At 41.1% G+C, this 26,164-nt stretch overlaps 1 protein-coding gene across 1 annotated transcript; it reads left to right on the forward strand.

Annotated features, from left to right (window-relative positions):
* The first annotated feature begins 839 nt into the window (after positions 1 to 839).
* On the forward strand, positions 840 to 11,574 carry LOC306814919 (uncharacterized protein). Its single transcript, XM_079331436.1, has 9 exons — positions 840 to 1,096; positions 2,267 to 2,346; positions 5,074 to 5,206; positions 6,419 to 6,593; positions 8,377 to 8,424; positions 10,127 to 10,237; positions 10,406 to 10,468; positions 10,993 to 11,052; positions 11,240 to 11,574. The coding sequence occupies exons 2-9, from the start codon at positions 2,300 to 2,302 to the stop codon at positions 11,329 to 11,331; spliced, it is 729 nt and encodes a 242-aa protein (XP_079187562.1). The 5' UTR covers positions 840 to 1,096; positions 2,267 to 2,299; the 3' UTR covers positions 11,332 to 11,574.
* The last annotated feature ends 14,590 nt before the right edge of the window (positions 11,575 to 26,164 follow it).

Consider the following 26,164-nt stretch of genomic DNA (forward strand, 5'->3'; position numbering starts at 1 on the left):
TCCAAACTTCAGCCTCACTTTTCTGTGATTTGTCCATGGAGTTAGTTGTTGTCTTGCTCTCTACTTTATTATTTTATTTGTTTTAAAATCACTCAGAAATAATAATGAAAAAGTGAAACAACACACAACATACCCTCTATCCCCCCTTCTTTCATTTGGCACAATATATTTTAAATAAGTACATGAGACAGAATTAGCAAAACCGCAGCTGAAAGCCACTTACAGCCATCAAGTCACATATGAGAAATTAAATTTTGAGACTTATCCCAGACAGTCAGAAATGTTATGGAGTTTTTATCTCTTGCAATTAAAACCTTCAGTCTTAAGGATATATCCCAAGTATCCTGATGGAGGTGGGCTGTAAGACAAAACCTGAAAGAAGCTCAGGATACAGTGGCTGATGCCAGCAAAGAGTTAAATCATCTGCATGCTGGGTGTGCAGACAGAGAATTTAACAGGAACTTGAAAAACAGAGCTACAGAAAGTACAACAGTGCTCAGGGAAGAAGCAAGTGCTTTTCCAGGATCCTGTAGGGTGGCGTTTATTCACTTGTTGTTTGACATACACGCTCACATCGGGGCTCAAAATATCTGCGTTCAAGAGGTTTTACGAGAACCTTTCATAACCCTGACTCTCTCCTCATGGAGGGAAATGAGCTCCTTTGGTCCAGAGAGCGCTTTGAATTCTGTGCACAGACATTCGAAACTTTCCAGCTGTTCGTTCCTCTCTCTGGCCCAAGAGTGCGCTGTCCTGAGGATTCGCACATCTCGGTGTGGCTTTGGTGTCAGTCGGTGCTTTCAGTGTCCTGCACTTTTATTTTCCCTTGGGGAGCCCTTAAGCCTTAAAACACGTCCGGGAGGGCGGGGAGAGCAGCGGGAGCCCCGGCAGAGCCCGCCCGGTTCGGGCATTGTGGCATCACCGTGCGCGTCCGTGGCAACCGTGGAGTTCCCGGCTGCGGCTCCGCGTTTGTCGCAGCTGGTCCCAGCCCTGCAGTCGCTGCGGTGCCGGGAGCCGCTGCCCTGCGAGCGTCGCAGCTCGTCATGCTGGAGGAGGAGCAGCATCGCCACCGCTCCAGGCACCGCCGGCAGACTGTCCGGTGAGTTCTGCGCTTCCGCTGCCCGTTTGTTGATGCTCCAGGCTTTGCCTGCTTTCACTTAGTGCGCTTCGACTTTTTAAGATCACGTTTGCCTTTATTCTTGGGTGGTGTCTGTCACCTTCACATGTCGTGGCACCTTCAAATGTCTCGTTCCAGCCCCTGCCATGGGCTCTGCTCGCCCAGGTTGCTGCTCCCAGCCGTGTCCAGCCTGATCTTGGACACTTGCAGGGATGGGACAGCCGCAGCCGCTCTGAACAACCTATGCCAGGGCCTCACCACCCTCAATGAGGAGAGTTTCTTCCTCATATCTATTCTAAATCAGTGGTCTGCTCTGAAGTATTCAGCATATATTCAGAAGCTTGCAAGAAGAAACTGATACAAGTTTTTTATGACACATCAGACACAATTCCCCCAGCAAAAACTTTCTTTGCTGTTTTGTTTAATTATGGAACTCCCATAAGCCGTTCCATGGCACTGGAATTTTTTTTCTGGATGAAATAGCATGCTTTTTAAATTTATGCCTATGTGTGGTAGTAAGCTAATGAGAGTTTGGTGTAACTTGCAAAAATAAGGAGACTAGTGTTACAAAAAGACTAATTTCTTAGTTCTCAGGGCTACATCAATGCAAAACTGCTGTGCAATTTCTGACAGCCTTAGCAGCCTTTAACACAGCAAGTGTTCTATTAGACAGGTAACATGGTGTATTTGAGCTACTTAAAAAATCATAGTACTATCATTTATCTCCCTTAGAAGTGGTTTGAAGAGAAGCAGAGTTTGCAATCTTCTAGGAGAATGTAGCTCAATCTACACAAACATAACACAAAATAACAAAATTATTGGTGTTCTGAAAACTCTGACAGTGAATAGTCTCCTCTCTATATATATGTATTTATTTCTCTACAATATTCAGGCTTGGAGGACTGGCAATACAATTCTGTTTTCTAAAGCTCCCATCAAATTGCAGTTGTGGTAATTGCTCAAGTGACGTGGCAGTGACACTGTGTAATTGTTCAAGAGTGGTTAAAAGTTTAATATTTTAGAGGGTTGACAAATAAAGTAAAGCCTATCTGTGCTAGAGGCCGTAATGATTTTATGATATGGAATAGACTAATCTTTGATGCTCATCAAGTCAAAGAATATATGGTTAACTATGTTCTTAATTCCCCACAGTTTATAGACTTCATAAGCTGTATATTCACCACCATGACTTCACAGACTTCAATCAACATCACTTGTGGGGAAGCTAATCGGTGAGGTCCAGTTCTGGATTTTTATGTCTAGCAGATTGTTTCCTGCTTTTGTAGCTTCTTTATTTTCTAGATGCCTGAAATGATGCAATTCAGGAGGAACCAGATATGCTGTATACATGCAAGCTGTCATAGAGCCATCAGGAGGCAGAGAGAGTTTCTGCCAGCACATAGGAATACTGCCCAGGAGGCACAGGAGGGTTTCCACATTAATTGAGGTGGTAGAGCTTGGCTTTGAGTCTTACCATGATCCCTGTGTTTTATAACTTAATAGGAGTTTGATCTTTGTCACAAACTATTTGTCTCTCTTTAGTCTGTACAAAACTGCCACTTACATAGGAACAGCCAAATTCCACAAATACGGACTTTGGTCAGAAAATCAGACTGCAGTCTGCTCCTCCAGCTGCAGAAATTTAGCAAAATGACACTGCTAGGTAGTAAGTGAAAGAACATTTCTCTCTCTTGCAAGATTACTCTGCATTTTCTGCCAGCTGTGGAAACGAAGGCAGTGAAAAGGTGGATTTGTGTCAATGTTGAGTGTAACCATCAGACTTGTGAACACTGAGAATTTGGGTTTTGAACTACAAAATCTCTTCTGCAATGTAGAAATCAAGAGCTCCTTCACCTCATATGCTTCCTTGAAGATTCTTAAAGTCCTGCTAAAAACGATGTCTTAGATAGAAACAGTGTGCGTAAAAAACGTGTTTTAGCTCAAAACCAAGGGTTGATGAACTAGTAGTACATGAAAATAGAATTTGAAAACATTCTCTGAAATTTGAGAGACATTAAATTGTCCATGCTTTGAAACTTTCCACACTTTTGTGGGGTTTTTTCTTTGAATCTTCAGAGAGCTTTATGGTTGTAGTACTTCTAGTTGTTACATGAAGATGAAAGTAAAAATCTCCAGGTGGAAGTAGGAAGCCTTCATAAGGTACTGCTTTTATTGGCCATGCTGTGATAATTAAAGAAAGTATCACAGAAACAAAAATTCTTAAGGCTAGTTTCTATAGTATTTGAAAATGTTTAGGTAGATAAGCAAAATGAAGTTGTTAACATAATAATAGTTCAACCATTCTGTCACTGGTTAGTTGGGTTTTTTTCCTTCATTTATTTGTTTTAGTTAGCTTGGTTTTTTTAAAATTCTATATGCAAAAAAATAGGGTTTTCTGATATATTTTTTTAAGTTTCCACCTACTACATTATGAGTTCAGAAGTTGTTCATAAAATGCTACTTCAAAAAGATGTCTAATGTTTTTTTCCCAGTACATTATATAATAATCTCTGTTTTAGTGCTCTAATTTTAATTTTTCATTTCCATAGCATCCTTAATTTGCTAATTCCTGTGGTGCCATATAATTTTGCAGCTAAAAACCTGAAATTTTATCTTTTAATAGTAGTAATGTCTTTAAAGTCAAGACTTCTAAGTTACCAATCCCCTCCTTGATGGCATTTGTGTCTTTTTAGCCAGTCAAAGAAAAAAAAAACATGAGCAAACCTGTCATTTTGGTAATGAAAAATGTTTATTGTGCCTATACATAAATGTAGAAGAAAAGTGGTAATTTTTTTATTTAGAAGGATCTATTTATTAAATGGCAGTACAATATCATTTCTGTAAAAAATACTTGATGTTGACAAAGGTACGGTTCTTTAGTATTTACATTTCTGTATTATATGATACCAATTTAGTGCTTAATTCATATTTCTTTTATCAGTGTATTTCACTTTTATTGCCCACAAACTCTTGCAGTTTTGTGTGGAGGAAACGGTTACTGCAGTCTTTCTTACATACTTAAAATAATATGAAAACCAACATATCAAATAATATGAACACTGATTTTCAAGTACTGAAATAACTTCAAAGTTGTCCAGTTTGAAGTTATAATAATTTCACTTAAAGATATTTCACTAATTAATAAATGTGTTTTTAATATGCATACATTCATCTATGTGTATATGTTTATGTGTATCTGCACATATTTATGTCTGTATATATATATACAAATTTGTATATTTTATATTTGGATTTCTCACTTAATATACAGAAACTTGATTTTGACTCTTTTATTACTGTTTGGGGTGCTTGAAGGCTGATGCTGCTCATTTCCAAGTAGATTTTGTTATAGCTGAAATAGTTGTGGAAATTAAGATTGAACAGAGTAATTGGAGGAACCAAACCTTTAATTTGTCTTGTGTTTGTAATCAGTTGCATGTCTGTAGTTTGAATGTGTGTATCTCCGAAGACAAAGTATGCAAAAGGGAGGTTTTTTTCTACATCTATGAATTTGTTTCATAACTGAGATGGTTTTGAGATGGTAACTCCTGTTAAAAAAATGAGACTTATCATGGAGACAAAGAGCTTGCCAGTTCTTTTAACTTGCATTATCGGAATGCTGTTTTTAAGCCTCCTGGAAGTTAATGATCAAAAATTATGGAAGTTCATTATTGAAAACAAATACAGAAAAGAATAATGAGCACATTATGCTGAAATCAGTTTTTTTAATGCAAAGTGCATTTCTCTTTCAAGTTCCTGCTGCCATATCTTTCATACCTTGCAAAAGAAGCAATTCTGTATAATGCTTTCTTCAAAGAGCAATAGTAGATGCAAATGGCACAAAAGTAATATTATTTATGTGAATATTTAAATCTCGGGGCCCATGCTTGGGTAATTGAAGTAAAGTGCCTTTGAATTTTTAAAGGAATACTCATTTTAAAGGAAAACACATTTTTCAGATCGGGCACTGATATGCAAGGATCTCCTCAGGGCAGAAATCAATCCGAAAGGGATCTCATTGAAGATTTGAGAATGAATCTCCAGGCGCTTGAGACAAAGTACTTGGAATTCACCAGTCAACACAGTGAAGATGTAAGGACTTTTTTTGTTTGCTTTCTTGCTTACTTGCTTTCTTTTACCCTTGAAATAAATGTAATTTATTTCCTTAAATGCAATTTGTTCCTCTCATCGAGAGAATCAAAATCACCGTCGCTAGTTGGAAAATAACAAAGCAGCAGCACTGTACAGATCTCTCATGCCTGTCTGTAGGAACTGATATAACTTTTAGTGTCATTGCTGATAGTTGAAGGTGTGTGTAAGAAACTTGAGCACTACACAACAGCAGAGTCATGCAGAGGAATATTTTGCACCCAGCCTTGGAATTCTCAATGTAAGTCATGGTTTGTTGGATTGTTTTAATCCTGGTAATTCCAGGGATCCATTTCAGAGAATCATCCCACCGTTGATGGAGCAACAGGAGCACAACAAGAACAAATCATTGTGTAAGAAGCAGGAATGTCTAAAAAATAGATATGGAATAACAAACTTGGTTTATTGGCTGTATTTAATCTAAAACAGATGAATGAGCACCCACAGCAGCTGCCCCTAACAAACTCCTAAGAGCAGAATTCTTACTTGCAGCAGTGATCATAATTAAAACTAAAGAAAATTTCAACAAAATATTTTCTTAGTGCTACTTCATTTAGGTACTAGTTTGCCACAAGAGCATCAGGCAGAACCTTTTTAATGGGGTTAAATAATTTCCATTAATGGTGCTCCTATTAATAAGGATACTGCTGCTTTGTAGATGTTCTGAAGAAATGTATATTTGACTATCCACCTTCTTGCATTCAAATGGCTTGAATGTGGTGATTTCTGGCAGCAGTGACTAGACTATCTTTCTTACACCGGATCAGAACCTTTTTTGAAGTGTATTCTCTGTTTTGTTTGTAGTGTTTAATAGAATTCTGCTTGACTGCTGAACATCATTGGACGGAAGTTTGTGTTTCCATAATGAGTTACTAGGTGTCTGATAATCTAGAATCCCAACATGACTGTTTTTCCAGTTGTTAAATAAGTTATCAGAAAATTGACTGTAGAATACAATTGTAACTTTTGTTGTCTTAAGGCAGAAGTTACTTTGAGAGAAGGGTATGTTTAAGGTACATGAAAATGATATAACAAGAGGATCAGTTTGCATTTTCAAAAAAGCATCCAAAATTCTAAGTTTCAAGACTGTATTTCAAATTCAGACATGACACTAGAACAGCTGTGAATGCAATTTCTGAAATATTTTTTTTCTAGATGTCTCACTATGAAGATGATTTAATGAAATTAATGTTAGAACTCGAGAGAGGAGAGGCTCTTCGTGGAGTTCTGGAGAGTAAAATGTCCTTTGCTAGAAAAGACGCTCAGGTGCGGATGTATTCTGCAGAGAACGAGATATGTGGTGCAAAAGCCAAACTTCAGGGACAGCAAGGTAAGTTGAAAAAAGATGGAAACACATGGACCAGAGGCTACATCAGTCCCATGTCATTCAAACAAGCAGAGAATGCACAAAGTTTTATGGCTACTATGCTTTTTTTTGAAGCCTTTAACTTTCCCATGTCTTACTCATCTGCTTTTGTAAGCTCCTAAGAGTTTACAGAGCCCTTGCTGCCTCACATGAATTAAATATAATCTGCAAGACCTATCAATGCCTCATTTTGCCCTTGCTTCTTACCTGCTGTTACTCCTTCCTTCAGCGTGTACAGAATTGGAATTAAGGGGTCCCTCTCTACATCCTGCTTATCACTATGTCCAGCAGTTCTTCCTTTTTCATTTCAGGGAGAAAACAAATCAAATCTAGTTCTGCTTATTTGTTTACCTTTTCCAAAAACTTTCTTTCCCCTCAGGAGTTCTTATTGTACTACTTTTTTCCTTTATCTTTTAACATATTTCTAGTTTTCACTGTTTTTATCTGGCCTCTTCATGTCATCTTTGCTTTTCTTTTTATACAAATAATTTGTATTATGTGTTTAGTGTATTATATGTGTATATGTATATGTATATATATTATATGTGTATTGTGTATTCAGTATGTGGAAAGGAAGGGGTTTACCTAGACTTTTCCCCCCCCCCTACTAGTTCTGCATTCAGAAATTCAAATTTTCTTAGTCCTTTTTAAGCTGTGAGAGATTTCTCACACTTTAAAGTTGGGGTGATGCATTTATTATTATCTATGTAAGTATAATACTCTTTACATTTAGTATAGGAGATATAGTTGTGAACCTTTGCTGTTCACTGAAAAGACTGGAGCACTCCTGGAGATTGTAACCTTACAAGGATGGAAGGAGACTCTGAAACTTGCAAGTGCACCTTATACTGCCCGATTTTTTTTTTTTTTTTTTTTTTTTAAGATAGTAAGAAATCTACACTTTCACTCATTTGAAGAACACACAAGTTGCAAAAATCTTCTTGCCTGATTTTAATCAACTGGGTGTCACTTGCCAACATTATTGCATAGCTAAGGAATGCAGGTCTCCTGGTAGAAATGCTCTCCTTATCATGTGGCTTTCCTTACACAAGTCATACGTGTAACCTAACAGTATAAATCACACAGTTTAAAATAATACCAATACGAAACTTATATTATAAATCCCATTAAGTAACTTAGGACAAAGTGTTCAGAAATATAGTCGTTCAACCCCACACTTGCTATTTGGCAAAGAAAGTGCCTTTTCTGTGCAAGAATTGTTTGTTACTCAGTATTCTAGGTATGGGAACTTTTAACTTGTCAGACTGTTGTAACATATTTGAATATTACAGTGATTTAATTTAAATGTGGCCTGTAACATTATGCCTGACTAATATTTGAAGAGTATGAAGTGTTGATTTCAATTGATGGTGAAACGTAAAGGACTCCCTTCAGTGGCTAACATGGCATGTGTTCCCTAATTAGAGTGAAAGGGAGAATAAATTTGTTTAAAAACACACCCTAGCAACTCTAATGATAGGGGGTAAAAGATCTCTGTAAATATTTGTAGCACTTCAAATAAAGTGCTCTTGTTTTCCACCATCTCCAAGGGCAGGATACTTGTTGTAATGTCCTTTGCCTACCAAAGATTAATATCTGAAATCAGATGCCCTGTGTTTCAAATAAGCACTTAAGACAAGAACCATACAGTCATGAGTATTTCACATACATACCTTTGTGAGAGGGATTTAACAGCAGATGTAGTTTCTCTATTGATTTATTTTTTTATTCTTCAATTTTATTCCAGCACGCAGGAGTGAGCCTAGACAGCAGACTTTTACATATGGATCAGAAGGTTAGTTTGGCCAGAGCTGTAGTCCATATTTCCCAAAAATGGTAGCAGAAGGTGACGTAAGCATTGAGGAACTGCACCATGGAACCAACACTGGGTCAGGAATGGATTTAACCTCTGGTCTGTCACCCTAGAAACCTATACTGTGTCTGGAACCAACATAGCCTTCCCTTCCAACCATAACTATGTCTGTTCTGTGCAATTCCATAGTTTGAAACATTTTCTTCTGCTGAAGTAAATTTACTTTCTCTGACAAATCCAATTGGTTTTCATTTCTACCCAAAGAAAACATTACACCTCGTGGACCTACTCCTGATAGTAAATTTGCTTTTCAAGCAATTCTAGTCACTTAAATGTGGGTTCCTAACCAGCATATCACAGAATCACAAGGTTGGAAGAGACCTTCAAGATCATCAAGACCAGCCCATGCTCAACTAAACCATGACACCAAGTGCCATATCCAGTCTTTTTTTAAACATATCCATGGATGGTGACTCCACCAACTCCCTGGGCAGACCATTCCAGTACTTTACCACTCTGCCCATAAAAAAAATTTTCCTAATATCCATTCTATATTTTACTTGGTGCAACTTAAGGCTGTGATAAGTGATAACTGATAAGGTCACCCCTGAATCTCCTTTTCTCCAAGCTAAACAATCCCAGCTCCCTCAGCCATTCCCCATAGGACTTGTGTTCCAAGCCCCTCACCAGCCTCGTTGCTCTCCTCTGGGGACACTCAATCTTCTCAACATCTTCCCTGAACTGAGAGGCCACAGCTGGACACAGCACTCAGGATGGGGCCTCACCAGTGCCAAGTACAGGGAAAGAATGACCTCCCTGCTCCTGCTGGCCACACTGCTCCTGACACAGGCCAGGGCCACTGGCCTTCTTGGCCACCTGGGCACACTGCTGGCTCATGTTCTGTTGGCTGTCGACCAGTACTCCAATTTCTTTTCTTTTTTTTTTTCATGAAGATTTTTACTTTTCTTTCTGTCATAAATCCTGAACATTGTTGCAATAGCCTTTCCTATTAGTCATAAACACTTCAATTTTGTGCATTTCCCTGCCTTTTAAAATTTATTTTCTATGAAAAAAATCTTTGCGGGTTCACTTTGAACCTGAAGCAGCTCATTCACTTTCTCTACCTGCTCCTGCTTCTCCATGTGATGGTAAGTCTAGTTTTCAAGCAGTTAGAGCCACTTGGATCTGGGTTCCTAGGCACTATCTCCCTTCATGCTGCACAGCTTCTGCAGGCAAATAACAATAGTAGTTGAGTGCAAAGATAATGCAGCAATAAAATAAGAACTATCAGAAACGTTCTAAGATTTGTTTCAGAAAAGAAAGGGGGTGGTGAAAGCTAACACAGGAATTGAAATTTTTACCAGGGTGACTGTAAAATTAGTTTGTTTATTGGATTACCAAAACACACCCTAGCAGTGATGAGGAGTAAAAGATGTGTGCAAATATTTATGTCTCAAAATAAACTTCTGTTGTTTTCCAACACTTGTAAGGCAGGATACTTGTGCTAATGTCCTTTGTCCAAGAAAGATTAATATCTATAATTAGGCACTATGTGTTTCAAATAAGCACTGAAGATGAGAAGCAAACAGTTATAAGTTCTTCACATATGTGCCTTTGTGAGAGGTATTTAACAGCAAATGTAGATTCTGTCTTGATTTGGATTTTATTCTTTTTTTTATTACAGTACACGGGGGACAGCCTAGACACAGAAACTGCCCTTACCCAAGATCTGACATATCCTCTGGTGAGACACTCTATGTAACCTGTTCTACACCTGGAACCAACACAGCCTCAGGTGAGACACTCTGTGGAACCTGCCCTACACCTGGAACCAGCACAGCCTCTGGCGTGTCACCCTACAGAAACTATACTGTGGCTGGAACCAACACAGCTGTTCCTTCCAACCATAATAATATTGATTCTGTGCATTTTGTTGTTTTTCAAATTTACTTTCTCTGAACAGCATCCTTTTGGAATCCATTTGTACCCCAAGGAATGAGTACACCTTGTAGTCCTGCTCCTCGTGGTAAGTGTCCTTTTCAAGCAGTTAGAGTCACTTGGATATGGGTTCCTAGGCAGCATCTCCCTTCATGCTGCACAGCTTCCGTAGGCAAATAACAACAGGAGTTAAGTGCAAAGATAATAGAGTAATAAAGTAAGTACTATCAGAAACGTTCTGAGACTTACTTGTTTCAGAGGAGAAAGGAGGTGGTGAAAGCTAACACAGGGATGAAAAGTTTTGTCAGGGTGACAGTTAAATTAGTTTGTTAGCAGTTACAATGATGAGGAGTAAAAGATGTGCGTAAATATTTGTAGCACTTCAAATAAAGTGCTTTTGTTTTCCAACACTTCTAAGGCAGGATACTTGTGCTAATGTCCTTTATCTGAGAAAGATTAATACCTATAATCAGGCACCATGTGTTTCAAACAAGCACTTAAGACGAGAAGCAAACAGTTATAAGTTCTTCACATATGTGCCTTTGTGAGAGGTATTTAACAGTAAATGTAGATTCTGTCTTGATTTGGTTTTTATTTGTTTTTTTATTCCAGTACACTGGGGACAGCCTAGACACAGAACCTACACTGTGTCTGGAACCGACACAGCCTCTGGTATGGCACCCTACAGAACCTACACTGTGTCTGGAACTGACACAGCCTCTGGTATGGCACCCTACAGAACCTACACTGTGTCTGTAACCAACATAGCCTTCCCTTCCAACCATAACTATTTCAGTTCTTTGCATTTCCTTTGTTTTAATATTTACATTCTCTGAATTTCATTTACTTTCTCCGGCAGAATCTCTTCCAAGTTACTTCATACCCCGAGGAGTCAGCACTCCTCTTCGTCCTGATGGTAAGTCTGCTTTTCTGGCAGTTTTAGTCACTTAGATGTGGGTTCAGAGCCAGCATCTCCCTTCATGCTGCACAGATGCTCTAGGCAAGCAACAACAATAACTATTTGCAAAGGTAATGCACTAATAAAATTTCTGCTAACAGAAATGTTCTGAGACATTTTTCAGAGAAGAAGGGAGGTGGTGAAAACTAACACAGGCATGAAAATTTTTGTCAGGGCGACTGTTAAATTAGTTTGTTCACTGGATTAAAAAAATACACCCTAGCAGCTATAATGATGAGAAGTAAAAGATGTGCGTAAATATTTGTAGCACTTCAAATAAAGTGCTGTTGTTTTCCAACACTTCCTAGGGCAGAATGCTTGTGTTATTGTCCTTCATCAAAGAAAGATTAATGTCTATAATCGGTTGCTGTTTGCTTCAAATAAGCACCTAGGACAAGAAGCAAACTGTTACAAGTACTTCACATACATACCACTGTGAGAGGTATTTAACAGCAAATGTAGATACTCTCTTGTACTTTCTTGTTTTTCAGTTCCAGCAAGCTGGAGAGAGCTTAGTGATGAAGTTTTTACCCCTGCGAGACCAATTAGTGATGAAGTTTTCACCCCTCCGAGAGAGCTTAGTGATGAAGTTTTTACCCCTCCGAGAGAGATTAGTGATGAAGTTTTTACCCCAGGTGGGACAGAGCCCAGCGATGAAGATTTTACCAGCAGGTCAAAAAGTGGCTTTGACCGAAGTTACAGCCGACATTTCGGGCCACTGCGACCTCTAGCCAACCGAACCGCTGATCGGATGTACTACACAAGAAGCGACTCTGACTTACAGGACTCTCTCTGGGTGTATCACCAACCTAACGTGATTAGAATCCCCATCCCCAGTAACAGGAATGGCAGAACTTACTATGTACGACGACCAACAACGAGCATGTATGTCCAGGTTAGCCCAACCGGAATCGAAACCATCTCATGGCTGGATGATTCCTCCCGTCTTAGGTCATTAAGTCCTTTTACCATGTCCAGTTCTGCCTGGGAAAGGCTTAGAGCTCCAGTTAGTACTCCAGTTCATTCTCCTGCTCCAGTCAACACATCCTTCAGGAACAGACCACGCAGATCCCATTCTTTGCCTCAATTCAGATCTGTCAACCAGGATATCTAATCCAACACCAGAAGTACTCAGGAAATGTAGTTATCACACTCTTGGCTGTGACAGTTTTCTTAAAGAATATCCCAGCTTCTCTTCCGAAGGAAAAAGCTCTAGAAATGTAAAAAGAGCTAATTAAAGTACAGCTTTACCTACCTTTGTATTGTAGTTCAGTGTATCTTTTTGTCTGTAATTTCATATTCTTATGAAAACGTGCATTCATATTTTCACATTTCTCTGTTTCTAATTATTCATATACCAAAACAATTTTAAACTATTATTTATTGCAGTTGATTTATATGTAGTATATTTTAAAATGTTATAGAACAACAGCTTTTGGGTAGTTTTCCTCATTCTTAAAAAAAATAATTCCTAAAGCCCTTTTAGTCTCTGTCTCCCAAAGTTGTTTTATACATGTCTATGGCAGCAGCCTTGCTGATCTTTCTGCTTTTTCAGTTGAGCAAGACTCTCATCCAGGCAAACAGACTGCACTTACTGATACATAATCATTTGGCAGGAGCTCTATTGATTTCTAGTAACAGCTGGAGTCCTTTATCTCCACAGGATGTTTTGGCTTTCCCACACTTTATTGGGTTTTGGCTGGAAACACCATTGCCTTTGCTTTCTTATCTACAAGTACCAAAAGCTGCCCAGTGGACCATATTCCAAAGGCAGTTTGGTCTGGAGTTTGTGAATGAAGGAGAATTATCCAATCCCAAACCATATAAAAAAAAATCATAAAAGAGAACTTCTCATACTTAGAAACAACTGACAATTCAGAAGTGAATGTAGAGCTTATTCACACAGTGAAAAGGAAAAGAATGTTCCAATGGAGTTGTGGTTAACAGAATTTTTGTTCTGACTCCCACTAATAGCTGGCACTGGAGAAAGCCATGTCCCTGGAAGTGTCAGTGTCTTCTGTCTGCCATAAATTGTTTTGCTGCAGCAATCAGAGGACTCAGGTTAGAGAGAGGCCTCCCAGTGTGAGGAAACCACACACATTGGGACTACAAGGATCTCAAGTATGTCCTTTGTACTACTCTGGAAAAAATAATCTGCTTATTCACAGCCACTGAAATGAGTATAAGTTTATTAGAATATCAAGTTTGTGTCTACAAATCATGAGTTTATTAATGAGTTTGAGGAAGGAGTGTTAAAGGCAAGCTGAGGAGACAAGAGAGGTATAAAAACTTAGGGACTAGAATGCAAGACTGTGCACACTTTAGGGTTTCCTTGCTTTAAAACAAAGCTGAACATGAACTTTAAAATGTTCTGTGCTTGTAGATTCAACTCTGTTCTAATAAAGCTCTGAATATCAGGTATTTGTTTTGTTAGGAGCTACTGATACCTCCAAAAACCAAGTTGGAATCTCCAACAATTCATTCTCATACGTGGATATAATTACTTGACAAGATTATACTTTGCAGTCTAAAGCTCTATATTAGGACATTTCTGGAATAGTATTCAGAGAAGCATCCAAAGCATCGTATCCCACTCTCTTCTCTAATGTATACATATATGTAATTTAATAACTTCCTTTCCAAATCCTTTTTATTTTACCTAAATTATTTAATTTAACTTAAATACATTAAGTTATGGCTCTATTTCCAGGTGTATTTTTCCTTATGAAAGAAATCAATATTTCTGTTGGAGTCACAGCTTTTTAAATCATTGTAGTTTTTATTCAATTTATTGTGTATTAGGTTGAAAACTTCCTTAGCTGGCAGCTTGCAAAAAAATCTGTCTGGTTTCCAGTGCTGGGATACCTCATTATAAAACAATAATAAGTACAACTTTAGGAAGAGAAGAAATATTGCTAACTTACATTCTCCTTCTATGAAGGAAAAACTTTTCAATTTACTTTTACTTTTGAAAATCTATCTGCAATACATTTTTTGGCAGGGTCTGCATTTATGGATTTGGTTACACGGAGTTGAACTTTTGAGCTACAATTATGTCTGCGTATCTAACAGTAAACCAGAGTTCATGATAATATTTGATTTCTAGTGGACACTAGTTGCAAGCTCTGCCTTGAACTGAGGTGCTTGTAATACAGTCATGAAAAAAAACCCTCTATATAAGTCTGAAACCATAGTTCCAAAACCCCAAACTGTATCAGCTCCTAAGCTGGACAAAATTCTTTAATGCTTAAAGCCAACGAGGGGAGAAAAATTTTCTTCATTCCTTTCTCCCTCAAATTAAGACAAGTGGGGTTTACGAAGCTCATGGTACAAATCCAAGATGAGGTGTCAATGATAATAATAGATACCACTTCCCAACACTGACACACCAATGTTTCTGCTCCTCTGGGCCTGAAAACTTGTTCTCTTGGATGACAAAAACTCCCTCCATATGGCAATAAATCCTTCCAAGCCTCCAGAGATTAATTGTTGCAAGAAGTAAATCTTTAACAAGTTGAAATTCAGTAGCAAAACAAACAACAACTTGTGCCAGGGATGCATCTAGGGCAGATGCACCTGACTGGTGTGCTGGTGTGTTCTGAAAAAGAAACTAGAGATGTCTTTCGACATTTTGGGAGGTACCAGAGAAGAAACAGCCTGGATTTCTGGCTTCTGCCCAGGGACATTTCCTAGCAAGAGCCCCAGCACAGGCCTCCCTCAGCTGCTCCCTGCAGGGCCAGCCTTGCCCTCAGCCTTCCCACGGAGCGTCCCTGGCTGTATCCAATGGCACCCAGGCCCTGCCGCGCCTGCTCCAAAGGCCGCAGCGTCCCCGAGCCCCAGGGCTGCAGGAGCCTGGCTGCCCTCGCCAACATCACTGCTCTGGCACAGGCTGGCAGCAGTTCCCAGGGTTTGACACACACACACACACACACACACTTCTCCCTCGCCTGCTGCCCTGCAAACGCGAGGGGGGGATGCAGCAGCGCTGCTGCAGCTGAGCCTGAGCAGCTGCACTGCAGGAAGGGAGGGCCCGGCCGGGCCGGACACACCGCGGGGCTCATCTCAGCTCTGAGCCTTGGGGGCAGCAAAACCTGCTCAAAACCATCCTTTCAAAACTGGAAAGAGCTTCACATGGCACCCCACTGCGAGTGGCAGGGTTTAATTGTTATTTTACTCACCTCAAGTAGTCTGCTTGGTTGTTTGTATCAGAGCATGTGGAGACAATGGAAGTATCTTTTCTTTCCCCTGCAGAAAAGCAGAATTTTGACACTCTTCCTCAGGTGATCTTTAAAAAGTCAAAAATTACCCACTGGATGGCCTTGTAAAATCCTTCAAAGCTTTTTTTTTCACAGCAAATTACTCGGAAAAAGCTACAAAATTAATAATGGGGCGCACACAACATTCTCTACAGTAGCCAGTTCCAGGCTTTAGAAGGAAGGCGAAGCCACTTCATTCTACAGGTTCTGCACTACCACAGTGTAAAGCCCAGCTCAGCTTTTCTGCTTTGAAGGCATGAGGTGGCATCTGCACATTCAAGTCACACAGCAACAGGTGCAGTTTCACAAAAGACAACAGCTTGAGATAGACAGAGGGGGAGAGAGAAACCAACATGGAGGTTCTAACAAGAAATAGGCAAAAAAGCTGGAATTCTTCTCATGCCATGTTTTTATTGCCACTTCCTTGCCCATTCCAGAGGCCCAAAGTTTGGATGAAACCAAGTTTGTGTGCAAAGTTTCTGCACTCTTGTCAGCAGAAAAGTCACAGTATGTTCAATACAACTTGTAAGAAGAGCTTTGCACAAAAGCTTCAGCCTGAGTCCCCACCACCAATAAGACCAAGGCTGAAGAAGGACTGGCTGGATGACACAGAATCCATGTGGTGGTGAGATCTTCATACTTAATGTTTCTTTCTTCCCCACATCCCACCTCTCTTCTCTTATTCCTTTGTACCTCCCTAATTTGCATTTACTAGTAATAGCATCTGTACAATTCAAAAGCATTTCACTTGTGGCCTAATTCAGGCAGAAGCTTCTGTTAATAACCAAATCTTTACACCACAGGCATTAGGAAAAGCAGCATATTAATACATTCATAGAAATCCAGGGGATGGCAGTGCTTCAGCTTTCCCAATTCTTTTTTCTTCCCATTTGAATTGGGGATCTCCTTCTGTTCCCTGGCAGAGTCTGAGATGCTGCAACTCTGTAATTTCTCTTTCTGGTACACCTCACAGATGCAGAGGGAAATGGAGCTGACACTTGGAGACATGTTCAAAGTAAAAAGGGATGTGGAAGGCAGCACCCAGGAAGAAGAGAGGCCTCCAGCTGCTGGCTGGACATGACTGGAGAATTGCTGGTGACCAATTCTCCTCTTCTTGCTCATCACAGGACTGGTAAAATCAGAAACCAGAGGCTGTTACTGCAACAATACAAAGTAATTTGAATATTAATCAATGATCAGGATCAGGATTCTGAAAAAGCAGCATTTCTGAAGTGGCAATGGTTGAAAACACATCTTTCTTAACTACAAAGATCATTCAAACCAGGAAGTAGTGCAGGTAAATACATGTTCTATATCATTCCTACTTTCTCATTTTAGAGTTCAAGTCTCTTGCTAAAAAGCTTTGAGAGAAGGACACTCCCTTCAGCAGCTCTATCAAAGGCTTCCCCCAAATGGGGAAGTTGTTTTTTTCTAATTCCCAATTCCTGCTTGTACACATCAGGAAAATACTCAGCTCTTTTGTCACACACCTACATGATTTACTAAAGAATATGTTTTAGCTGTCTACCTGTTAAAGACAAGATCAGTGCTTTGCTGACACAACTGAGGAGTACAGGGAGTGGTTGGTTGGTTGGTTGTTTGGTTGTGAATTCTCATCAGGATGAACAAAGACATCAAATACATGTCAGGAAATTCTTGTCCTTTTAGGTAGAGTAGCCTTCACTCCAGCAGCCGCTCCTCTTTAGACTCAAAAGCTGATGGCCAAAACATTCTTACATTTGCACAAGAGAATTTCACAAGTGGTGACTTATGAGCCCTTCCTTTTTCCTCAGTGCATTTCCATCATTTGTCAGCTCCTCCCAAGGACCTTCTCAAAGGTGCTGGCTCACAAGACACAACACATGGCCACAAGCTCCCCACTCCCACAGCAAATTTTAGGACTGAGGATGGAATAGAACTGGACAGCCATGCTGTTCCCAGGCAAAACAAAGGAGGAGGAGAGAAATAAAGGCAGAGAAGAGAGAGAAGGAATATCATAATTTTGTAGATGCCAAATTGGTCTGGCCATGGGATAGTGTAGATCTGGAGTAAACAATGAGAATGAGAGAGAGGGAAAAGAGAGTGAGAGGGCCCCATGTGCCCCACCCTGCTGCAGCCCCTTATGTACAGTCAGCTTTTGACCCAGTTTTGTCATGCATGCAGAGCCAGCCCTTTGAGCCCTTCTGCAGGCAATGAGTTGAGGCTGGGGACTGAGCTCAAGTCTCCAGGCAGAGCAGAAAGTTGTCTCAGGACAGTTCTGCTCCAGCCTTGCAGGACCCTCTCTTCTGATCACAACCTTCCTGCCAAAGCACTCAGAGTGCCTGAGGCAGAGAATGCTTGAGCCTGGTCACATCACAGCTTTTACACCATCAGCAGAGGGCCAAACATTAATACACAGTAGGGAATGTTTAAAATGCACCAAATACCTGAGCAGATCTTGCTGGAGCATCTCTCTCAGAAGGCCCTGGAGATGTCACCTGGCTGGTGCTTGTGGGGTCTGAGATGGAGCTGCTTTTCTGTAAGGATGGTCAATTATTTAATGTTACAAAGCCTAAATATAGACTGCCATAGTTCTTTCCTTGCAGAGAAAACAGACCTTCAGTGCCAGGACTCATGGAAACAGCATGAAGCTGAGTTGAGGGAGCTCTAGGCTGGATATCAGGAAAATGTTCTTGCCCCAGAGGGTGCTGGAGCACTGGAACAGGCTCTCCTGGCCAGTGGTCACAGCAGCAGAAGCTCAAGAAGCACTTGGGCAACACTCTTGGGCATTGGGGGTGATTCTTGTGGTGTCCTGTGCAGGGCCAGCATTTGGACTCCATCACCCTGATGGGTTGCTGCTGACTCAGCATATTCTTACAAGCTAGGCTTCATCTCCCAGGGTGTTTTCTCTGAAAAGGCTTTTTTCCTTCCTCTAAAGACTGAACTTACCTAGAAAGTATTAACTTCAGATTTTCTCTATTGATTTCACTGTAGCCAGGCTAATGGGTTTGAAATAGATGTTTCTTCAGACTGTAGGAATTGTCCTTTGGGTTCAGGTTGGCTACTTACAGGCAGACATGTAAGAAAACAAATGGTCACTATGGTTGCTATATGCAAATTACAGAAAACAAATTGCTCCTGAAAAGCTTGTGAGCACCAATGGGAACTGGACAATGTCCTTTGGTACAGAGATGAATTATTCCTCTATCACATGAGTTTTAAGCTGTATCAGAGTTTCTCCTATTGGAAACAACTGAGTATCTCTATTCATATCTAGCAAATGTTCCTTTCAAAACATTTAGAGCTACAATGTGTAAGGAATGCTGGTCAGGCCCAGCATCCCTCCCCTCTTCATGTGGCTGAGCCTGGGTTGATTTCTGCAAAGTTCTGTCGTGAGAAGGCAATGCACATGACTTGCTGCATTCCTTTCACAATAAATTACATTCTTATCATCCTCAAGTCAAATACAAAATCTACTCAAAAAGTTGAAATGAGGTAGGAAAACCTCAAGGCCACTAATATAAAAAGTTCTGGTTTAGACTTCATCACCTCACACCCGCTGAGAGCTCCTGCTGAGATGGAGACATGAAAAGTCTCCATCCATTTGAGCCTTCCAACACATTAAATAACTCATCAGCACACCACCAACCATCTCTCAAAATCTGGCGTTTTTCTTTCTTTTGAGAATCATGATAAACACTGATGTTTATCTGATGGTCTGTGTTGATGACTGTCTCCCCTCAGGTTAAAAGAAGATGTAGAAGTAACAATGATCCCAGAAGTAGGAATTCATGTCTTAAAAGCAGAACTAAGGTTATGTTGGAAGGAAAGCAAATGTGTGAATCCTTTTGATAAGCATGTTTGTGCATCCCAAACTGTATCCATTTGAAGTATCCTCCCTGAACATTGTTCATGGCTAAAGAGAAAAAGTATAGATGTGATATATTATTTAATATAATTAGCAGCAGCCATGGGGAACAGGGAATACTTAAAAAAAGGAACTTTCTTATTTAAACAGCAGCAGAAGAAGTAAAAATTAGGATAAAATAACAACGTGGTGGAAAAAAATGCTGGAACAAACAGCACAATTTCACCTGCTGGAGGATCTTGCCAAGGATACCCTTGTCCTTTTGCATGACTCGGTCTCTCTGCAGGCAGGCAACTCTGGCTTCTTGCACGTCCTCAGAGCAAGCAAATGAATCACCCTGTCCCTGTAGGGTCGGCCATAAACAGCAGTGCAAGGATTCCCTTCACTGTCTGCAGGTTTCGTGGGCATTGTTTTCTTCTCATATGCAAGATGTGAAGTATTTGGTTGGGCTATTTTGAGATCTGCTTGTTTTCCCAAAGGGAACAAAAATAGAAAAAGAAATGTCATCAGGGAGTTTGGGAGACAGCATGCAAGCAGATTTAAAATTATGATGGAATTCTTTGGGACAGAGCTGAACTTGCATATCCTTGTGAATCCCTTCCAACTCAGCATATTTTCTGATTCTTTGATAAAGCCCAATCCCTAAGTGCTACTGCATGGAGCATGTTGCAAGGACACCCTATACCCTACCAGCAACCAGACCTGTCTCACTTGAGTTTCTCAGTGCCAACCCAAAGCAAAAATGGTCCCAATTTCCACAACTGTCTCACCAGTGCCAGTCCTCAGACCCCAGCCACTGAATGTAAAATATTCCCTTAGGATCTGTGTAAACCACCACCAAGAATCATACAAATCATGATTGGCATTCATGACACAGAATGTCCCAAATGAGAAATTCAGAAGTTTGTCTCTCCAAAAAGCCATGATGCTGCTGCCTTAAAATGCTCTGCACTCAGCTAGAGCAGAGCAAGAGCTGCACTTCCAGTGGCAGGGATGTCCCTGCAGGCAGGTGACTGCAGCCACAGCCAGATGAGAGCCCGTTTTTCTCAGGGCAGCTGCTGTGCCTAGTTCAGCTCACTGCTGCAGGCAGCACCACTGAGTGCCTGCAAGGGGAATATCCACCTCATGTCTGCCTGGAGCCAGGCTCCCTGGGGAAACAGCACTCAGAACAGATGAATAACAAATGGCACCATTCACGCACATTGTGCTTTGTGGGAAACGATGGAACCTGTGGGGAAGATGACATCATTAATTTCCTTTCCCTTTATAAAGAACCTAACATGGTATTTTGGGAACAGTTACTTAATAATGACCAAGACAAAAAAATCATGTAAAATTTTCCATATTGACCCTATGAAATTCTACATGGGAATTCCTCAAGGTCATTTTGTTGCCAATTTCCAATTAAGTTTAAAGGATAAGCACAGTGCCTACGTATTCCAAAGTCCAGTTGCAAAATCAAAATATTAGGTACCAAGGCAGCAAACTTAAGTGCATTGGGTGATTTCAATGCTCAAAATTCTAACCCATCATGCAGTATGGGAACAAGGACGGACTGGCAGGCTTTCCAAGAGGAAAACGGGCCAATGGCTGAATGCAGTGACAAGAGATTGCAAGGTTGACCTGAGGGCAAACCACCTACAGGTGAGATCTCTGACCACACCCCCTGACCCAAGAATATGCTGCAAAAATGAATTACCAAGTTGAAAATCTTACAGACATTGAGAGAAATAGGAAACTCAACCAGATCAAAAAAACCCATGTCCTATGTCCTTTTTTGGGAGTAAATGGATGGTGTTAATTATGATTCCCCAGTTATGGATTGTTGGAAAATCTTTCGTATGAGCCATCAATGGAATCCAAGGAGGTATTACATTGGACTCCAGAATGTCCAACAACCTTTTGATATCTTAAAAAGGCATTGATGACAATCCCTGCTCTGGAGTTGCCAGATTTGACTGAACCATTTGCACTGTTCATCCAGGAGCACCTTTGCCTTGCACAGAAGCTCCATACTTAGCTCAAAGCCTGGCAATGTAGAAAAGAGCTGAAAGAGAGACATGGTGTATTTAGGTAAGAAACTTAATGACCTTGAATTTTATAGGGAGCTGTATTGAAATTAGTTAAGAAATTTTATGTTTCTGTGATTTTGCTCTTTTAGTTTTTTCTAATCTTGTTACTTTAGCTGCTCTTACTTCTAATTAATGGGTAACTTTATTCTAACAAAATAAGATAAATGTTATGGGAAAACTAGGGAGTAACTCACTGCTCCAAGAATTTTAATATATAAAACCCACTTGGAGAACTTAATTAATAGACAACTATTTAGCTAAAAAAATAAAAAAATAATTCTGTATTAGTAAAGTAACAAAGCTTGAAGTTATACTTTAACTAGATGTGGAGCAAATGGTTTAGTAGTAGTGTAAACAATAAAATGAAAAATTGGGACTTGACAATGAGAGGGGGGCTAGGGGAAGCTTTTGTGCTTCAAGTCATATAAACTGGAAAATTTTTTGTTTCTTTGGACATCCTTGGTGAATAAATACATTCTTGTTCCTAATATTGGCCAGTGTCATTATGAGGGGTGTTACTTTGAAAACTCTTAAGTTGTTGAAGTTGTTGAAGAACTTTTGGTTCTTTCCTTTGGTTCAGAGCCCAGTGGAAAAGAGAATATTTCTCCAAAACAACTAAACAAGATAAGTGAGGGATGGCCAGCGTGCCTCAGAGCAGGAGCCACCCCTGTCCTGATCGATAGAATAAGCTTGAAAATTGACAGTAGAAAAAAAAATGACAGTTTATGTCCCACTGCTCCCCCCAGCACAGAAAGCTTCTGTACTCTGTCCAGCCAGTGCATCGCTCCAGACCTTGTTGCCTGCCCTGGAAATAGATGGGGTAACCCAGGCCAGACAGATTCCACAGTGGGTTATCTCTGCACCAAGGAGATGAGATTCCCAGCTGACAACGAACATCCCTCGCCTAGAGAGAGATGCAGAGAGATAGACCAGGTAGCCCAACTGAAAAAACACTACTTTACAACTATGTAAGCTACACAAAATTTCAGAAGGTAGAAGTCTCCTACAGCCTCACTGGAAATATGTAGGGCTCCTCCTGGAAGCTTGGACACATCTTCATGGTTACCTTTCTGGAAACTGAGAGCAAAGATTTCATGTATGTGCCATCAGAAATTGCATGGTAAGATACATTGAATCCTAATCGATATTATTTCTTCGCTAGCAGCATTAAAGGTAACTTACTATAGTACACTGGGCAGCTTATCTACTAGTAGGGTTTCTTTTGTTTATCCTGTGTAGTAAGTAATCTGTTAGGAATTATGTTTGTTAAATTTCTGTCTTTTAAAAAGATAATTCATTCTGTTATAGAACTAATTGGCCGTTATTAAGAACTTGCAAGTGAGAGGGTTTTGGGATGCTGGCCACCTCAACAAAGCTACTGTCTACTTCCAGAGGCCTGGACAGAGGCAGAGACTTGTCCCAGTTCTCCCCTCTCCATTCATAGCACCTGCACATGGTTATATCTTGTTGAGAGCAAAAGGGAGGTCACTGGTTATCCCTGAGCAGAATGTCAAAATACCAGGTGGATCAAGAAGATATGGTGCTACTCCTTGAGCCCTGCTGTATTCCTCAATTTTGTCTACAAGGATTCAGGATCTCCAAGCAAGTATGGACAGCTTTGGGAGCGTCCAGTTCCCCACTAAAGTAGCAACAATGCACTGCAAAGCTCACCAGTACAGACAAACACCCAGCAACATCAGACCCCAAGCAACAGACAAAACTGCTAAGGGCAAAGCATGTTGTCAATTCTTACCAAATTCTTTCCAAATCAGGCACAGAATACCATGATTCAGACAATCAGTTAGCAAAACCCTTAAATGTCTGATTTAGAAGGGTGGTGGCTAACAACAAACCAAAAAGTTAGAGTGCCCTCAAGCAATAATGGGATAAATTGTAGAAGGTAAACATAAAGAAACTCATTCAGGTATTGAAGGTATGATAGACAATTTGGAAAAGTTGGTACTTAGCAATAGGTTGACAGTGATAGTGACAAGGGTAGTCAGCAAATGTAAAATCTGCTTAAAGAGCCATGCACACTTTTACAAAAGACTGCCCTTAGTGATCACAAAAAAAGGGAAATAGTGTAGGAGATTATTCACAAAGAGACTTTTCGGAGTTACAGCAGCAAGAACAGTATAGGTATTTATTAGGTTTAGTAGACACATTTTCTACACTGCCAGACACTTTTCCCTGTCACACCAACAAAGTGTGTGTGACACAACACCTCAAGTAATAATAAAAGAAATAATACTAAGATTAGGGCTCTTTTTTGTTGTTGTTGTTTGTTTGTTTGTTTGTTTTTTGTGTAATATTTCAATGTATTCCAGCTTTCATGAGACATTTTACAAGTATTTATAATAACAAAAATTATTATCATAGCTAAGGAAATGAGTTTTAGAAGTGAGATTTCCAAAATAAATCTTGAAAGTCTCTAAGTGGGGGGATTGTTGCAAATAGCTTAGGAGGAAGCAGTGGTTAGTGGAACACCAAGAGCTCTGGAGCCGCTTATGTCCCAGATCAAGCCAGAGCAATGCAGTTTGTTCCAGAACATACTGTGCAGCTCAGATAACCAAGATGGAAATGACTACTATATGGAAGACCACAATGAAAGGGCAACCAAAGTCCAAAAGCTCAGCGACCACTCGGGGTCTCTAAGGATCCCAAACTAGACCCTCAGAGACCTGTGCAGACTCAAGCAATTTATGCACACGGAATGATTTCTGAGCAATAGAATGCTGTGTACCGCGTGCTCCACTGTGACCTCATGGCCGCCGCCGCTCTGTCACCGTGCGCTCGCCCGCGCCCGTCTATAAAAGCAGGGCGGGCACAGCCAGCGCAGCGGGGCCGGCACCATGCCCTGCCACGGCCGGCGAGGGCGGCGCAGCCGCAGCCGCAGCCGCAGCAGGAGCCGCAGGCGCTCCCGGCTCCGCGGCGTGCGGAGGAGGCGCCGGGCCCCGTCCCGCCGCCGCGGGTATCGCCGGCAGCGCCGCCGCCGCTGAGCCGGGCCGGGGCTGCACCGCACGGCCGGACCGGAGAGCGCCGGCCATGGCGCAGCCCGGCTCCGCCAGGAAAGCGCAGCTTTAGAGCTGCTCCTGTTATAAATTAATCTGTAATAAAATAATCAACTCCAATAAATGGAATCAGCAAAGAATTTAATGAGCAATCAGCAGCAAGCAAATCAGGGCTGGGCGTCTGGGGAGTCTCTGCTCCACCAACGGTACGCACCCCAATCCGTTTCAGTCTGTCTTTTTATTTTTATCTTCTTCCGGGAACGTGCCTTTCAGCATCTTCTCACATTCTTTGTGTGTCTGCACAACCAGATGCTAGGGGGTCTTCTGGCTCCTGGTGGTCGTGGGGGAAAAGGCTGTGGTCTTCTTCTTTTAGCTGTTGGTTGACTTTTTCCTATCTTTTTTGCAAGCATCCACAAACTGGGCACATACAGGATGTTTGTGGTTATTTAAGACATAATCTAGCTTAAGGAAGTTTCAGTGGTTTTCTGGCCACGTTCCCTAATTTAGCAAGGTCTGATTAGCAGAAGCCTTACACATGCTCTGCTACACTCCCAGTGTGCGTGTTCCCGCCGCGCCTCTGCGCCAGCGCTGCTGCCGCCGGTGTCCGCCCGCTGTCCGCGTCTCTCCGCTCCCCAGGGATCCCCTGGCTCGGGACGCGCCCCTGTTCTGCACGCCAAGCCGCTCCCCTGTTGGTCGTGCCTCTCAGAAACAGGGCCCTGCTGCATGAGACAATGCCTTGGGACCCAGGCCTCTCCAAAACTGCCCTTGTCCTCGCTGCTCTTGTGCCAAGAGTGACGAGTGTGTCACCTTCCTGCCCATTTCAGTATGGCCAGAGCTGCACTGAAATGCTACTTCTGTTCAAAGTTTCCAGGAGGCAAAAAGGGAGCTGGGGCGGGGGCAGAGGGACAATGTCAATAAGGAGAGGTTGTCCTGAAGCCCTTCTGCTGGGGCAGGTGCCACGAGGGTCTCTCGCCCAGAGCAAGAGCCAGGAGCCCCAGAGCAGATCCTCTGCCCTGGATCCGATCAGGGGTAATTTTTGTAGCAGCCAGGAGCAGCAGGGCTAGAACCTTGGGGTAATTAGATACCACCTCCCACGTGGCAGGGAAAACTAGAAGGGATTTGTTTTTCCTTGGCCTGTGTGCTGTGGGTTGTGGAGTGTGACAAGTTCCGTGTGGTGAATGGTCGTGCGTGACTCATTTGCCTTGTCCACTCTGCTTTTAGTGTTGTTACTGTTTGTGTTCTTATTTCACTGCTGTTTCTAGTAAATTGTTCTCATCTCAACCTGTGATCTTTATCTATTTGTGCTTTCCTCTCCATCCTGCTGCAGGGAAAGTGGTGGGGAAGTCTGTGAATGGCACATGGTCTGAGGTGTTTCAGTGTGAGCACTAAACTGGGCAATACCATTCCTACACTGCAGCAATCTGGGAAACTCAATTTCCTAAGCGATTTCTTTCCTTATTTTGGTCCTACAGGAAAATTAGCCTGCTGAAAAACAACTGCTGTAATTGAATTCAAAGCCTGCTAGGTAACACTTGTTTTAAAGTACAGACTTAATAAAATTACAAATAAACTTATATTTAAATATTAAATTTAAATATTTCCAAATAGTCTTTGAAATAGTATTTTAAAATATTTTAAAA

This window comes from Erithacus rubecula (genome assembly GCF_903797595.1).
Source record: "Erithacus rubecula genome assembly, contig: SUPER_Z_unloc_3, whole genome shotgun sequence".
Classification (NCBI taxonomy): Eukaryota; Metazoa; Chordata; class Aves; order Passeriformes; family Muscicapidae; genus Erithacus; species Erithacus rubecula.